The 16,668-nt window shown below is 40.3% G+C and overlaps 1 protein-coding gene across 3 annotated transcripts in view; it reads left to right on the top strand.

The window, feature by feature from the left end:
• The window catches only part of ADAMTS9 (ADAM metallopeptidase with thrombospondin type 1 motif 9), a 172,582-nt gene that overhangs the window by 5,631 nt on the left and 150,283 nt on the right, over positions 1 to 16,668 (top strand). For all 3 annotated transcript variants that reach the window (XM_055414264.2, XM_055414265.2, XM_055414262.2), the window contains exon 3: positions 738 to 900. In XM_055414264.2, coding sequence (XP_055270239.1) covers positions 738 to 900 — 163 coding nt within the window. The remainder of the gene's footprint in view (positions 1 to 737; positions 901 to 16,668) is intronic.

The following is a 16,668-nucleotide window of genomic DNA, read 5'->3' as shown; positions in this document are numbered from 1 at the left end:
TGGCTCACTCTGCAACACCAAAAGCCACTTCTGTTCCAAGCCCTGACAAGGTATCACTTTGCTAAGCACTTTGCACACATTATCTCATTTAATCTGCACAGTGACAGTAAATATTTTTATCCCTCACAAGGAAGGTGAAACTCAGAGTAGTTAAGGAGCTTACCCAAGATGGGTGAGCAAGTGGTGGCACTGAGATTGGAACCTTGGGCAGCCTGACTGGAAAGTCTTATCCTGGGCCACTCCCTGTGGTCAGGGAAAGGGTTAAGAGGCTCCTCTGCCATTGTCCCTGGCAGCACCACCTTGGGTGCCTTCTGGTCAACATGTGCTTCCTGATTTTGAAGTCAGGATAAGGCTTTCTTGAGTAGGCTTTTCTCTTTGGAACTGATATTGTCCCTGTTTCCAGGCTGTCTTAACACACAGAAACCCTCTTTCAGCAGCCTGGAGGAGTGAAATAATTACAGCTTAAGCACTAAGGAAATATTTCTTAGAGACTGATTTGGATAGCAGGTTCTGTAGAGTCCAATCAAAGGTTAAGGTACTAATACGGCAGAGAGTGAAAAAAGAAAAATTTAAAAAACTGCTTCTCCAACTATATCAGTAAGATTTTCAGCTTAAGGAGCCCTCATGGGAAAGGAGTTGGGTAAGATGGCACCACTTACTTGGCATTGTTCCACTGTCCTTTTCCTCCCAGTGGCTAAGTTATATTAAATCAACCTCTCATCTCTCTTTATTTGCAGCTGGGCACATTTCGGTCCCATGATGGAGATTATTTTATTGAACCACTATTGTCCATTGATGAACAAGAAGATGAAGAGGCACAAAACAAACCCCACATTATCTATAGGCACAGCACCCCCCACAGAGAGCCGGCAACAGGACGGCATGCATGTGACACCTCAGGTATTTGCGTCTTGCTTAAGCAGAGATCCTAGCTGTGTGAGCTGGATTACTTGCCAGACCTCAAAGATGTAGCTATTTCACAGGCTACAGAGTGCTACCATTTACGTTGTCGTTGTTATTCAGTCTTCAAGCCAGGTAGGTATATTCCCATTGTACAGATGTAGAAACTGAAAAGAGGTTTAGTAACTTGTCCAGTGTCGCACAGTTAATAAGTGACAAATCCAGGAGTTGAACTCATATAGCAGTGACTTCAAGCCCACTCTGGGCAGAGCCACCTCTTGTTGAAGTTGCTAATTTTTAGGATTAAGCTTTAGTGATGTCTTGGGGCTATTGTTATTGTATTCATTAGGACTTGTTTTTTTTTACAGTGTACAAGTATGAAAAAGTCTTACAAATGGAAGGCACAAAAACTTCTATATGTTTATTGGAATTTTTTTCAGTCAACTTCAATGTAACTAATGTTCTGTGACTTCAGGAAATACAGGAGTGGAGCTGTGGTTTGCGCTGTCAGGTGTCAGTTGAGTGCATATATACCTGCCATAGATTTTCTTCCATCCTGGCCAGATTCTTGGAGGCTTGATGCTGACATGCTTGGCCCTTGTTGGTTATATTTCCCCTGGGCACACTGGAAAGCTTATGCTTATGTATGCTTCTCAGTCTCCAGTCTTGAAGCACCCTTCCACTGTCTCTGAAGCCTACTTATTTCTCTCTGATAGTCCTGTTTCTTTAGAAACCATCTATCTGTTTGGTCCTGTGTTTTAGGATGTTTGTTAAAATACCATTTTTTTTATTGTTTCTAAAATTTTATCTCTCCCCACTTTCTTTATTTTTTAAAGTCTCTTCCTCAAATTAAGTGATTTCTCAGGGTGTTTCTGGTGTCTCCAAATAAGACCAAAATTCAAGACTGAGAAGGTCTTCCTAAAATGATCACTTGTTTCATCTTGTATGTATATCAGGTTCTTCCACTGTGGCAGAGTGTGATGTCCTCTTCTCTCCCAGAATTATTAGTTCTAAAGTGAAACCTTTAATGATAGATGACACTGGCTTGTAACGTGGTATAGCCAAGTCGTAGGGTGTGTCATCCGGCTTTATCCCATTCAGTCCTGTGTTCTTAACCACCAGGGATAACTGGAACATAACGGAAATGTTCTGTCTAGACTGTCTGCAGAGCCAAGGGGTAGAGATGGGAGTCTGAAGTCAGAAACAGTCATCAGGGTGCCAAGACTGCCAGCCAGCTGCAAGTTGAATGGCAAGACATTTATCACATCTTTGTGGCCCTGCTAATAAGAATATAGACCTTAACTTCTGACTTTCTAAATCTGAACTATGAAGTACCTATTTTATGCATATGTGTAAAGAAAGGAAATATATCTCTTCCACTTCTATCTTATATAATGTAATTTCAAAAGATAAATAACATTTTAATTGATCAATTTGTTGAACATTGGCACTTTGTGACACTCTTCTCCCTAAAGTGAAAGCAAACTACCATTTTTTAAAAACTGCCTTTTATTATTTATTATGGTCCTATTTTTTTACTGGCATTGGGCAAAGCACTTTACCTACACGACTTTACTTAATCATTATCACAGCAACGCTATGAGGCAGACACCAGTCTCCCCTCCATTGTGCCCGGTAAAGGAGCTGAGGCTTTCAGAGATGAAACAGCTTGTCTAAGATCTCACAGCCTGTCCATGATGACAACCCATGATTTCCTGTCTTATCTTGCAGGCTTCGCTGTGTGCAGCTGTGATGTGTATGAGTGTGTACATTCAGGTGTGTGTTTGTGTGTGTGAGAGAGAGAACTCTTTCTTAATACTATCATTCCAAAAATCCTCTGGGTTCATTTTCTTAAATTAATTACCAAAATAAATAGACATTTGGTTTTCTGGACCAGAGGACAAGTCATTGTCAAGTTCAGTTAAAAACACAAAAGAGAGGGAATCTGCAAAGGTAAGGAAAGAGGACAGCAAAACATGCCTTTGCTGTCTTTACCATTTTTTTGGAAAAAAAAAATTCTTTTCAAAACCACTTATTTGTGTTCTAATTATCAGTACTGGGGCCTCCAAACCATCTTCCAAACCACCAGTGCCAACTTTTAGTTTTCTATCTGGTTTTTTGCTCTCTGGTGACCAATCTGGCAGACCCTTCCCTCACCCTGTGTGATGATTCAGAAGGCCAGCAGTTTTGATTGGCTCTTTCAAAGGTTGCTGTTGGACTGTGCCGCTCTGGTTTTTCTCTCCCAGCTGCTTCTGCACCCCTTCTTTGAGTTCAGATACAGGAAGCTCAGAGCAGTTGGAGAGAACTTTGGAACATGGCACATTTCACCAGCAGCCATTAGCGGCATGGACCAGCAGATCAGAAACCTCCAAAATCCAGGGAGCTTTGGCACAGGGAGTAAAAGTAGGTGGGGGTGGGAGAAGTCCATCTGGCCAGGGATTATCTGGCCAATGCAAATATCAGTTCATTCAGCTTCAGAGATTTCCCCCCAAAAGCAGTGGTTGGTAATCAGAGGTAAACTTTAAAAGTGCCCTGGGAGCCTCATGCAGATTCTTTAAACAAACTCCTCTTGCAGGGAAGTGAGATGGAGCAAGAATCAGTGGGGTTTAAAAAGCATTCCAAGTGACTTAGAAGTTCAGTTCTATGTGCGAGTTCCCACTAAAGTGGGATTTCGGGCAGTAAACACTGTCCATAGCTGGCACTGTCTTTGCATCCCTATCACTGCTTTCCATCTTCACTTCTCATAAAGTGATAGATGATTCGAGCTAGAAGAAACTAGCTCTAGGTCAACATGCCAGCTCTACCCAGATGAGCAAACTGTAGGCCTGGGATGTTAAGTTACCAGTTTACAGGAGTGATACTTAAATATTCAACAAGAAACCTTCAGAATTTAAGATGGCCCAAGCCTGGAAGCAGGCACCTGGAAGCCCTCTGCTGAGTTGGGTGTAACCCTTCAGTTGCTGGATTATGAGAGTCTTGCTGGGGGCAGGGCACTGTGGCTGTGATACTGCTTCCTACAGATGGACTAGAAGTCTTGCTCATTTCTGATTGTTAATGTATGTTGAATTTTCAAAAAGGATTCTGAGATAAGTTCTATTAAAAAGACATGTAGAAGGAGTCTTATGGAGTAAAAATGTTATGGAATTAGAAAAGAGTCTACAGCATAATTTGTTCATTTATGTGTGCATTTATTCATTCAGCAATGAGCTATTTATTGAGTAACTCCTCTATGCCATGAGGATTAAACCATCTTTTTACAGTTAGATATGTGACCTGAAGCACATTTAGAACATAAAGTAAGAGTAACATGTCCCTTCCAAGAGGGTAGGTAGGACTAAATGAGTATGAAATAATGAAAACTCCGGGGACAGATGTTAGACAATCACTGAATAGGAGATTTATTTTTTAATGATCATAAAAATAGAAATTAAGACACCATAGCTAGGTATGGTGGCTCAAAATATTTGGTATTTAGACTCAAAATACCAAAACTCAAAGTTAATCATATCCCTGTGGTTAAGCTTAGCGCTTCATGGTCACCTGATCATAAAAGGCCAATGAGAGACTTGCCCCATGGTGCCCCTGCCAGTGAGTGGCAGGGCTAAGAGCCCTTTCTTTGTGTTTATCTCTACCTAACTCAGCATTTTGAAATTTTACTTCTTGCTGCTTCTTACCTCAGTGTCTTACCTCTGTTTTCCCATCGTTGGTTGTATCTACCTATGTGCCCATTGGCCACTTGAGTGTCTATTCATTAGTTTGTGGTTTCCATCCTGTTTGTAGGTTCCTCAGGATTCAGGATGGGGTGTGGGGTAGCTTCTTTTTTCTTATGGCAGGCCCTTGTGATTGGTCTCCCTTGCCCACTGGATCCTCAGTAGAGGTCTTTGAGGTGACTGCCTGCCCACCCTAAACGCCAGGGGGGGCCGAGTGGTCGACTCATGGGAGCTGTTTGGGAGAGTCTGTTGCTTTTTAAAAGCCCCTTCCTGCTGATCATTGGCATTGCATTTCCAGATGACACCCTAAGTTCTGTTTCTCAGACACTTGCTATTTGCCTCTGGATTTTATGCAAGAGGATTTAGTTGTTTTGGGCAGTGAAAGAGATGCGTTTCCCAATAGGTGAATGAGTGGAAGGCAGGAGAAAAGACCAAGAGAAGGTCGTTCTGTTTGCCTGGACCTAAAAGACAGTGACTCTGTAACTAAAATGCCTCACTCACCCTCCCGTCTCAGCAAGGCTAGCTGTTTTGCTTTCCCTTGATTCATGGGGTCGCGGAGAGTCGGACACGACTGAGCGACTGAACTGAACTGAACTGAACTGAAGGCATTTAAGAGTTGTACACTCACTGACCCATCAATGCCACTTCTAAGGAACTAACTGGACATTTGCGTAAACAGGTTTATATACTGCGTCTAGTGTTGTTTATTATAGCAAGTGACTGGAAACAACCTAAGTGCCTTTGGTTGAAGGATAGATCAATAACTGATGAAGTCTGCATTTGATGGATTCTTATGCAGCCATTAAAAATGATGCCATAGATTTAGGTTAACAAACCCAGAAATAGATATATTAAGTTTGCACACAAGTGATGAAGTAATATGAGGGTATGATCTCATTTTTTAAAGTAATGACAGTGTGTGGGAGAACATGCATGTATAAAGAAAAAGATCTGAAGCAGTAGGCACAAAAATATTAAGAGACTGTTTCTTGTTGGTAGTAACATAGGCAATCTTTACATTTTTTAGCTTCTATTCTTACATTTTTGTCATGATTCTATAATAAGTTCATAATCAAAAAATGCAGTTGAAAATAAAAGGGGAAGTGGCATGTAATTATTTTGTAATCCCAAGACCCTTGTCACCAAGGACAAATAGCCAAGTCAAGACCCCACGTTTTTGTCTTTGGGATGAGATAATCTCAATACCCAGGCAGATATAATTCCTGCCTTGTGGCTACTTCTTTGGGACACCAGCGCTGGTCAAAGCTGAAGCTCCATTCCCACATAGCTAAACTGCCTTGTGCCTGCTGTACTAACTGTGGGATTATAATGGGATTACCATGTCTTAGTCTTAGGTGCTGGGACCTCTGCCTGTCACCCCTATTAGAGTGTACTGTCACTTCTTGGTTGGGCTCCCAAGGATGCGATTGTAAAGCCTGGAAAATACAGGATGCCTGTGGAATTGCTATGCTACACTTTTTCCATATATTGTCATATGTAATTCATTCATCAATACTGTGGGTAGACATTATTAGCCTATTTTATGGTTGAGTAAATTACATATCAGTGAGGTTGAGCCTCTTGTCCAAAGTCACATGCTGGTAGGAAGTTGGCGTAACACTTAAATCCAGATCTGATTCCAGTTTGCTCTGCTGTGAGCCGAACTTCATTGAAAACACAAATGGAAGCTGCCATCTAAAAAAAATCCTTTTTCACTCAAGTTTTCAGAGCATCCCCTTTGACTTCTATATAATCTCATCTTTAAATAATACTAACAACGGCTAATGTTTGTTGAGTGCTTATTGCATGGCAGACACTGTTAAAAGTGTTTTCCATGGATTATATTTAATTTTTACTTCAATTTTCATTTTTGCAGATAGGAAAACAGAGACATAGAAAAAGTCCTTAAGGGTTATAGTGCTCCTAAACATAGCATTTTCCACAACACTTTTGTCCTGGTCTGGCTAAAATAGTTTTTTGGCCTGCCCCTTTGTTGATTGGATTGCGTTTGTGTATGAATTATTTTTGCTGGAACTTTTTTTTTTTTTCTGGAACAATTTTTTAAAATGCATTCCTAGAATTTGATTTGTTATGGAGGAGGATTGCCTGCTGCCTGGAATTCCCTCTAAGGTTCTGATGACTCATGAAGCCTGTGTCTCCAGCTTGCTTCTGTTGGAGTATATACTTGTTACACATTAACCTTGTGTATCCCATTAATAATTTAGCATAGATTAGCTGATTGGATTAGCTGCCCTGAGAGTTGGGCCCAAATGGAGTGAGAGACAGAGGTAAGGAACAGACCTCAGAAGTGGTCTTCAAGTAAACAATTCTGGGACAGCTTGAGGGTTCCAGGCAGTGACAGAAGCTTTGGTTGACCTCCTACTTCTGTCTGGCCCTAAGCCTGTGTGGTGTTTTGTGTGTGTGTGTGTTTAGTATTTTTAAAGTTTTTATTGAATTTGTTGCAATATTGCTTCTGTTTCATGTTTTGGTTTTTTGGCTGAGAGGCATGTGGGATCTTAGCTTCCTGAACAGGGATGGATCATGCAACTGCTATATTGGAAGGTAAAGTCTTAACCACTGGACCGCCAGGGAAGTCCCCCGAGGTTGTTGGTTAATTAGTGATTTGTGTGAGAGGCCAACCTGCCACCACTTTCCCACAGCCTTTTTCTCTCCTTAGATCCTTTCCCCTCAGCCTTTTAGCCTAAGAACAGGTCACACTGAAGGGACCATGTGCTGGTCAATGTGAAAGCACATTGTGGGGTTTTTCATTTAGTGCTATAACAGCTTCCCAGAAGGAAGATGTGTCAGTTATTTCCACTTTACAAATGAAAAAACTGAACCCAGGAGGCATGAATGAACTTGTGTAAATGGGAAACAGCTGACCCTCAAGCCCAAGGTCTATTGGAATCTTTAAAGATGGATTTTGCCATTTGGGGTTTATTGTTTTGGCTTAATTTCATTTATCTCTTTTCGTTCTTCATCCATCTTTATACGCCTTTCCCCCCTTTTTAAAATTCTTTGATGGACCTTATGTCTATTAAATAGTCAATGACAGCAATGACTTCTAAAATCCTCTGTAAATTACTCGAAAAGTACTGTTTTAAATAATTGAATTATTGAGCTTGTTTTCTCAGCTTTATATTCTTTGTGCATTTATATTAAAATATTGCTTTTATTTTGTTTTAACATTAGGATTAATAGTGCAGCACGCCAATAAAATTGACAAAGGGTAGTAAAACAGAAACTTCTAATACAGGACCTGTTCTCATCTAATTTTTTAAAAATTTTCAGTATGTTTTTTAAAAAGCATTTCATTATGAACATCTTCAAGAAAAGTACAGGCAGAAGTAAAATGAACCACCAGTATGTACCATCTACATTTAATGATAAGAAAGGTTTTTTCCCCGTATTTGCTTCTTATCTTTCCTTTTTGTTAAAGTAAACCTAAGTATCATGTCATTTTCTAAATACTCTAATATATGTCTCTGAAAAATGAAGAGACACTTTTTAACATACCTGTGACAGTGTTTGTCATGGTGAACTGAATCAATAGTAATTACTACGTATCATCTAAACAGTATCTATGTTAGCATTTTCGTGACAGTCTCTCAGGTGCCTTTTTACAGTCCATTTGTTTAGTTGATGCTCTAAACAAGGTCCACACACTGCAGTTGGTTGTTAGGTCTCTTAAAGAACTTGTCACTTTGTTGTCATTGCCATCGTTGTTAACAATCACTGTTTTCTTTCTAATTTTAGTTTTGCTCCCTATGACCCTTTTTATCTTTTCCATTTCTTTTTTTTTAATTTTTATTTAATAAATGGTACAAAACACAATGCCATAAACATTAACAATTAAAATTTCACCAAATGAAAAAAATACTATAGAATACACAGTTGCAAAAAGCTACATTAAGTTATTTTGCAACTGCCTCAAGCTGCAAAAAGAAAAAAAACCCAATGCCATACCTAAGTTATCCCTCTCTCAAAATAATGCCATTTATATTATAAACCACGAGCTCCCCATCAAAAGACGGGAACTGCTTTTGTTAATTCATATATGTATATATATGACTGTATCACTTTGCTATACACCTGAAACAAACACAACACTGTAAATAAAATATAGTATAATATAAAAAATAAGTGACAGATCTTTGGGACTTTACACTGAGTTAGAGTTCCTATCAGAGGGATAACAGCACCACAGCCGCACTGAATCCTCATGAAGGAGGCACACAAATAACTCGGCTACAAGATCTTTTCCATTTCTTTCGCTCTTTGACTCTTCTCTATTACCCTAAGATCGGGGTGCCATCTGCAACAGTTTGAAAGAGCAGGGTCAGCCCCTAAACCTAGAACACAGCAAGAAGAAAGCCACCAGGGATGAGCCACTTATCAGTAATTTCCTTGAGCACAAAAGGTGGTGTGCTAGGTTGTTTTCCTGACCCTTTGTCTGGAGTCTCCTGAAAATCTCCTCCCCCTTTTTTTAAAACTGACCAATAGAAAGATCCTCAGGTTACAATATTTACTGAGACTACCTTATCTACCATTCAAGAATTTCACTCACTTGTGTTCTGAAACCCAGAAGAGCCAGTTTGCAGTTGGGAATGTGAAATGGCAGGTTAGGTTTGGATGTGAAATAAGGTCTCCTTGATGTTTGACACACTTTCCTGTCCCCTTCCACAAGCCCTTTTGATAAACTTCTGGATTCAGAGATAGCCCGAGGGTGGACCATTTCACCTTTGGTCCCAAATCAGGACCTTTCCCTGTCGCCTGTCATCAGATCTCAGTTTTTTCCTTTCTGCAAAAGCCTATTCACTGCCAAGGAAAAGGGTCAGACAGATACTTGCTAGTTTGTTCATCTTCCCAGGAAATCCCTGAAACAGTTAAGATGCACTTCCTTTAAAGAAAGACTGTAAGAAATGACAGAAACCTGGAACAGAGGGAAGCCATCATTTACTCTTGGGGTAAATTTGAGGGCTTTCAGACCTTCACCTGAGCAGGCTGTCTTTTCGGAGTAAGACATCGGAGAAGCTCATGGTTCTCTTACGAGGGTTTTCTTCATCTAAACCCATTCGTTTAATAAAGTGCTATTTACTCTTACAGTTGAGGTTTAAAATTTTCGTTTCTTGCATCTTTATTGAGATATAATTGGAGGTTTAAATTCTTGAACTTTGTATCTGCCAAAGTTAGGTTCTTTGTAATGATTAGATTATTATAGAATCCTTGTCATAGTTATTTGTGGGTAACTAGAGTCTGCTTGTGTCTGGACCAGACTTCTGCCTGGAAATGCTGTACAACCCCAAATCATTAGTAAGTACAAAGCATTCTGCATGTCACAGAAAGGAGCAGGAGGAAATTCAAAATACAGTGGTTGTGTACTTGTGAGCAGTGGACTTTGAGAAGGAGTGAAAATAAATGAGTGGCAAATATTGGCAAAATGCTTCCTTTTTTATCAATTCCCCATCTCTCACATGACATTAGAGTTAGGGTAGGTTGTTAGGAATGCACTTGGCCTGTGATATGTAAGAAAAGTTTAAATTAATGGGATAAACCTCAGAATTTTCCTGCTAAGATTTTAATTTCTTACAAATATTTTTATTTTCCATTATATTGGAATATATATATAGTTTCCATTATATTGGAAACTATATTATATATATACTACATATGTATATATAATATATTCTAGTATTTTCTTCATTTTTTTTCTTTTAAGGTATTATTTATACTCAGAAAACCGTCATTTTTTTCAGTGTACAATTTTTCAAGTTTTGGCATACAGTCAGGTAATCATTATCACAATCAAGATAGAGAATGATTCCTGCTGTTCTTGCAGCAGCCTCCTACTTTCTGTCTCTCTAGTTTGGCCTTCTCCAGAATGTCATATCACTGGAATCATTAAGCATGGTCATTTGAGCTTCATACACACTATTGCCTGCATCAGTAATTCATCCCTTTGTATTGCTGAATAATGTTCCACTGTATGGGTAGACTTTGATTTGTTTATTACCCAGCTGAGGGATAAAGTTTGGCAATTAAAAATGAAACCTCTATAAACATTTGCATGCAGATTTCAGGGTGAACATACGTTTTCAGTTGGATAAATACCTAGAAGTGAGATATCTGAGTTATATGGTAAGCATATGTTTGTAAGAAACTGCCCATCTGCTTTTCAAGGTGACTGTACCATTTTGTAGTCCCAATGGCATGGTATAAAAGTTCTGCTGCATCTTCACCAGCACTTGGTATGGGCAATATTTTATTTGGCTGATTTTGTTTTTTAATTCTAGCCATTCTAGTAGGTGTGTAGTGGTATCCCATTGCAGTTTTAATTTGCATTTCCCTAATGACTAATGATGTGCTTATTTGCCATCTGTGTATTTTCTATGGTGAAGTGTCTGTTCAAATTCATTCCTTAAAAAAAACCTGGAACATCTGTTTTTGTATTAGTGAAGTGAAGAGTACTTTATATATTCTGATATAAGCCATTTATAAGATATGTAGTTTGCAAATACTTTCTCTCAGACTACAGCTTGTTTTTTCATTTTCATTTGCAGACCCTTTTTCATATATGTCTTCCTTATTTTATTGCAAACATTTCATGTTCTGTGGATTTCATGCTGTTATGAGATGACGCTGTAGGAAAGCATAGTAGACAGTGCAGTATAGGGTTTGTCCAAGACACAGGTGCAGAGAAACGGACTCAGAAGGACTTCTTTAAGTCTAGTTATTAAAAGCCATTGTCTGTGCCAACGGAAAGGGACATTGTTGTGTTTCTTTCTAGCTGATATCTAGAAACACAACTTTGAATTTCAAGCCCGTGTAGTTAATGATAGGAATAGGTTCCTCTTGCATAATGGATGCAAACATTTACAAAGGAAACCCTGAACTCAGAATGCAGCTGTGTTCTACTTCACATTCTATGCACACAGGAGAGAGAACGAGAGGACAGCAAGACAGAGACGCACATGGAAGGTAGCGGTGTGGGGTTCAGCCGGGTGTGGCCACACATTTTGGGGAAACAGGAATGGGTGACATGACTCCATTTTCCTGCAAAGTTCCTGTTCTATGCTTTGTGGGCAGTATAATGGTTTTTGAAAGGTAACTTGATTATGAGCTAGTTGGTTTTTTTTTTTTCTTTTAAGCCTATTTCCTAATCCTGACATTTGATGCTATTCCAGTGAAACAAGTCGAATTAGAGAATAGAAATGGTTTTTAGAAACTGTCAGCTATGTTAGCAGTTCCAAAACAAGCACTTTGCAGTGAGAAATGGAGATTATATATGGGCCCTTCCTTGATATTTTTTAACATCACGCATAGCACATTTCTTTTTTCTTGATCTCTCTCCATTGCCATTATTCTGTCTCCTTCTGTGTGCCCACCCTGTGCATCACTGGTTTTTTTTTTTCATATCCTCTCTGAGTGGCCAAGAGAGGAGACTGTTGGGTTTTACGATTTTTGAATCTTAAGACTTCATTTTTAGCATTTCTCACTTTTATCTTATTAAATATGAGAGCGCATCAGTTTTCAATATTGGAATGAACTTTAGAGAACTTCTCGTCTCTGTCTTTGTGGATAAGAGGATCGAGGCTCTGCATTTTGAAGGGATTCATAATCTTGGAGCCAAAGTGAATGGAAAAATGAGCCCTGAACAAACATAGGCCTCTTCCTTCCTATATTCTTTCCAGGCTGTAAATCAGGAAAAATATAAAAATAAAATATAAACCAATGCATGGTGCCTGGAAAGAGGATGTTCAGAGGTGCAACTCAAATAGGATTTTGGGAGTGCCACTGGGTTTATTGTAAGTATAACAATAACTATGAACAAACTAGGGAGAGCATATAAAAAAGTTATATCAAGGCTATAGAGAAAGACATTAGGCTTTTAATTCACTTAAGGGATTAAGTTGTCACAGCAAGCGCTGAATATATACCAACTGAATATATGAGCTGGGCCAGGGTGCTGTGGGCTGCTGGGCTGTGGTTGGGAGGGCCCCTGGTGAGTTCAAGCTGTGATCAGAGTACAGGGTGTCCTTATAAGCACTCAGGACCCTGGTGGCCAGAATATGGACATCATGATGAAGGGTTTCTACTGTAGGCCTAGTTGGTAAACTTGTCCTCAGTTGCCTGGAAACTGGGAGACTGGTGTATCAAAGAAATGTGGGAGATATGCTCTCTAGGAGTTGTTTAGAACCCTTTTTAAAGGACTCCAGCCTTTTAGTCTGTGATATGGGAGCCGTACCTAGACCCACCGTGGGCATCACAGGGCCACCAGGAGCTGATCAGAAATGTTAGCAGGAGCCCGTTTATTCTAGCAGCCCTAAAAGGCTGCTCAACCTTAGTAATGAGTTGCCATGGCTAATACCTCTACAGCGCTTACTCTGCACCAGGCTCTATTTCAGCACTTTCCCTGTATATTGAGTGATTCAACCCTGCAATGGCAAGCCACTCCAGTACTCTTGCCTAGAAAATCCCATGGATGGAGGAGCCTGGTAGGCTGCAGTCCGTGGGGTCGCTAAGCGTTGGACACGACTGAGCAACTTCACTTTCACTTTTCACTTTCACACACTGGAGAAGGAAATGGCAACCCACTCCAGTGTTCTTGCCTGGAGAATCCCAGGGACGGGCCTGGTCGGCTGCTGTCTATGGGTTTGCACAGAGTCGGACACGACTGAAGCAACTTAGCAGCAGCAGCAGCAACCCTTCCTACCACCCTGGTAAGGAAGAATCATCATTATCTCCATTCCACAGATGAGGAAACTGAGGCCCAGAGGGCTTCAGTGGCCTGCCCAAGGTCCCAGATTGAATGCACAGAAACTAGGATTTCAATGTAGGTCTCTCTGACTCCCAAACTCTTAGCAGCACATCACGGTGCCTCCTGGATTCACACTGCAGATACTTAATGCCTAGAATGTACCAGCCTGTACCATAGCCAATAGCTCCATGTGGCTCCAGAGCCCTTGAAATGGCGTTGGTGCTGCCTGTTGAAAGGATAATATTGGGTTGGCCAAAAGATTTGTTTGGATTTTTCTGTAAGATGGTGTGGAAAACCCGAATGAACTTTTTGTCCAACCCAATGTTTTTGGATGTGTTAGGTTAAATAGAATATATCATTAAAATTAATTTCATCTGTTTCTTTTGACTCTTTAACATGTGATTACTGGAAATTCTTATCCTCCATGTGGGGCTCACATTTCATTTCTCCTGGATACCGCTGGCCTGGAAGATCCCACATCATGTCACAAAAAGGCCTGTGAAACAACCATTGGAAGCAGGCTGCAGACAGTGCCTGGTGATTGTAGGCAGCTGGGACCCTGCTGGGCAGAAGGGTCAATCTCCCCTTATTGCTCAGAGATGGAATGAGTCAAAACCAACATTTCCCTAGGAGTCTATTTCAAGATATTAGTAGCAAAACCAAACAAACTCTAAGACCAATAAAATACAGGCCCGGGTATGTTCAGCATTGTGCTATTTCAAATAGATGTGTTTTAAATATTTTCTGAAGTTATTTCAAGGGTGCCTCAGTTTGATCATTTATGAAATGGAGTTAATAGGGCTTGTCACATATGGTGCTGTGAGGAACGATCAGGTTAGTTTACGTAAGTGAAGTGAAGTTGCTCAGTCGTGTCCGACTCTTTAGTTTACGTAAAGTGCTTTCAATAGTGCTTGGCAGGGTGGAAAGCTTAATTGTGAGCCAGGATTATTGTAACAGTGTAATCAGTGTTGTTGTAGTTACTGCATGTAGTTGAAGGAGCTGGGGGATGCTGAATATGGGAGGATTCAGCAGGGCCTTTGGGGCAACAGTCTCAGCTTCTGCACCTGAGTCAGTAAATTTACCTCCCCAGTATAGGGGAGGCACTCAGCCCTTGGAAGGTGGTGTGATGACCCTCAGAGATTCCTCCCACCACCCACCACCAACCGCTCATCACAGCCCCTTGAACTGCAAGAAGCTTCTAATTGTTTTCTCCCTATGGCGTCTCCTTTTCTCCCCGAGAGGCAAGTCCATCAGTACATTCCTCTCCATCTTGTTCTATTTCCAAGGACTTTCAATCCTCTCATAAACTGGCCCAGATCCCATAATTTTCCTGATTCCATGGATAAACCAAACGTAGACTGGTTTCTTTTCTGCAAGACTTCTCAGAGCTCTTAAAATGCTAAAGTGTATGGAGAAAGTCCCAGATGTAAATGCTGTATAAAGTATTTTGCAAACTCACTTGGCTTGTTTTGGGAAATATCTTCTGGGACTAACGTTCCATAAACCGCTACTGGGGAAACATTGTCCATAAAGGTTCTGGCCAGCCAAAAGGGAAATCTCTCCTGCCACTGCCCTTTGCACCCTTGTTCCTCTAGCCCTGTGTATAAAGCACTGTTAGATGTTGGACTGGGCGTGCCATTCCCCCACCCTGCTCCACTCCAAAACTAACAGTTTGTCCAGAGAAATGGGACACATTTGGGTACGTGACTCTCTAGAGTATCTAGGAATTCACTGTTTTTCAGGCTATCAAACTGAGTACCCTTTAAAAAATTGAGTCTTGATGATTTTCATTTATATGCTTTAGAAATTTATATACACAGAACAATTCCTTCCCTTAGTTCCTTCCCCATCCAGTTTCTGGAAACACATTGTTCTTTATATTAGAACATTCATTGGTTTTATGGCTATTTTTGTTTTTATGTTTTATCTCTTTCTTCCCTCCATTGTGCTTGTTTACCCATCTTCCCCCGATCCCAGTAGACTGTGGTTCCTGTCTCATCGAGTCTCTCTTTGGCGGTTTCACTGAATACCTCTCTGAGGGTAGATCTTAAACATGACTAGAACAAAGGGCGGGAACTGCCCTCAGTTTCCACTTTTTGTTTGTTGTATGCTATCAGTCTTTGGAGCCGGTTGAGAGGCGGAAGTGTTTGTGGCATTTGTTTCCATCTCGTTACATCTTAGACTGTGTCTTCCCACGTCATTCTGCATGCACCTCTTACCTAGATTGCAAGTTCCAAGGGAACAGGCGGCTGGTCTTTATGACTTTCCTTCCTTCCTCCTGTCCCTCCCTCCTTTGCTTTAGAAGACTCTTCCAAAAATAGAATTGTTTTGTTTGAGAAACTCTGATATCAACATTCTAATTTATAAAGAGGGGCTGTTTAGCATACTACTAGTAAAGCAATAACAACTAATAATTCCTATCACAGTAAGTATTAAATGGAGCTTTCCTATAAGCCACATTCTGTACAACAGGCATTTTTTGTATTATCTCTTTTAACCGTCACAGTTACCTGTTAAAGTGTGTGCTGTTAGTATCCTCTTTTTATGGATAAGAACACTGAACCTTTAAGATAGGAAATTGCCCAAGAAGGGGCAGCTAGAGCAGGACCATGAACCAGGGCTGGTCTGGCTCCAGAATCCAGGTGTGGACTCTGCAGACTCCCGTCCGCCTCCTTCTGGCTGTCACGTCCTGGAGAAGCAGAAAGGGGACCTGCTAAAATCCTGGCACTCCAGCCTTCCCTTTGGTCCTGTGCTGTGATTCCCCTGCCCACTTAGACCATGAGGTCAAAAGGTGGCTCAGTGCCTCAAGGAAAATTCAGTTAAATTTTGATAAACCTTATAAACAGAGAGAGCAATGATTAACTTCCCAGCTGTTAATGTTAACATTCGAATCTCCTTAGCTCAGCCCCAGTGGGTGGGAGGCACTCAGTGAGTAACTAACTCAGAATAACCAGGCCTGGATGTTATTTTCTAAAATAATTCCAGTTGTTTAGTAATGTCATGCATTTTATGGCATGGCAATGTGAAATGAAGTTTATTTAAAACATTTTTGCCAGTAAATAAGCAAACTTTTTTTAACTGTCACTTTTTTTAATATTGATACTATCTTAAGTTTTTGTGATACTTTGTTTTTAAGGATCCTTCCCAAGTCTTATTTCTGTTCTGTTGTTGTTTATTTCAACTTACTTGGCCAGTGCTTTGCACAAAATAGATGCAAAAAAATAAGATTTTAAAATTCAGTTTGTAATTTGGAAGAAATTTTTTATACACTTTCTTATTGAAGTCTCAAAATACCCTTAA

Source organism: Moschus berezovskii, chromosome 24 (genome assembly GCF_049115385.1).
Source record: "Moschus berezovskii isolate FMDL1 chromosome 24, NW_MosBer_1.0, whole genome shotgun sequence".
Taxonomy (NCBI): Eukaryota; Metazoa; Chordata; class Mammalia; order Artiodactyla; family Moschidae; genus Moschus; species Moschus berezovskii.
Note: the sequence above shows the minus strand (reverse complement) of the source record. Positions and strands in the feature narration are given on the sequence as shown.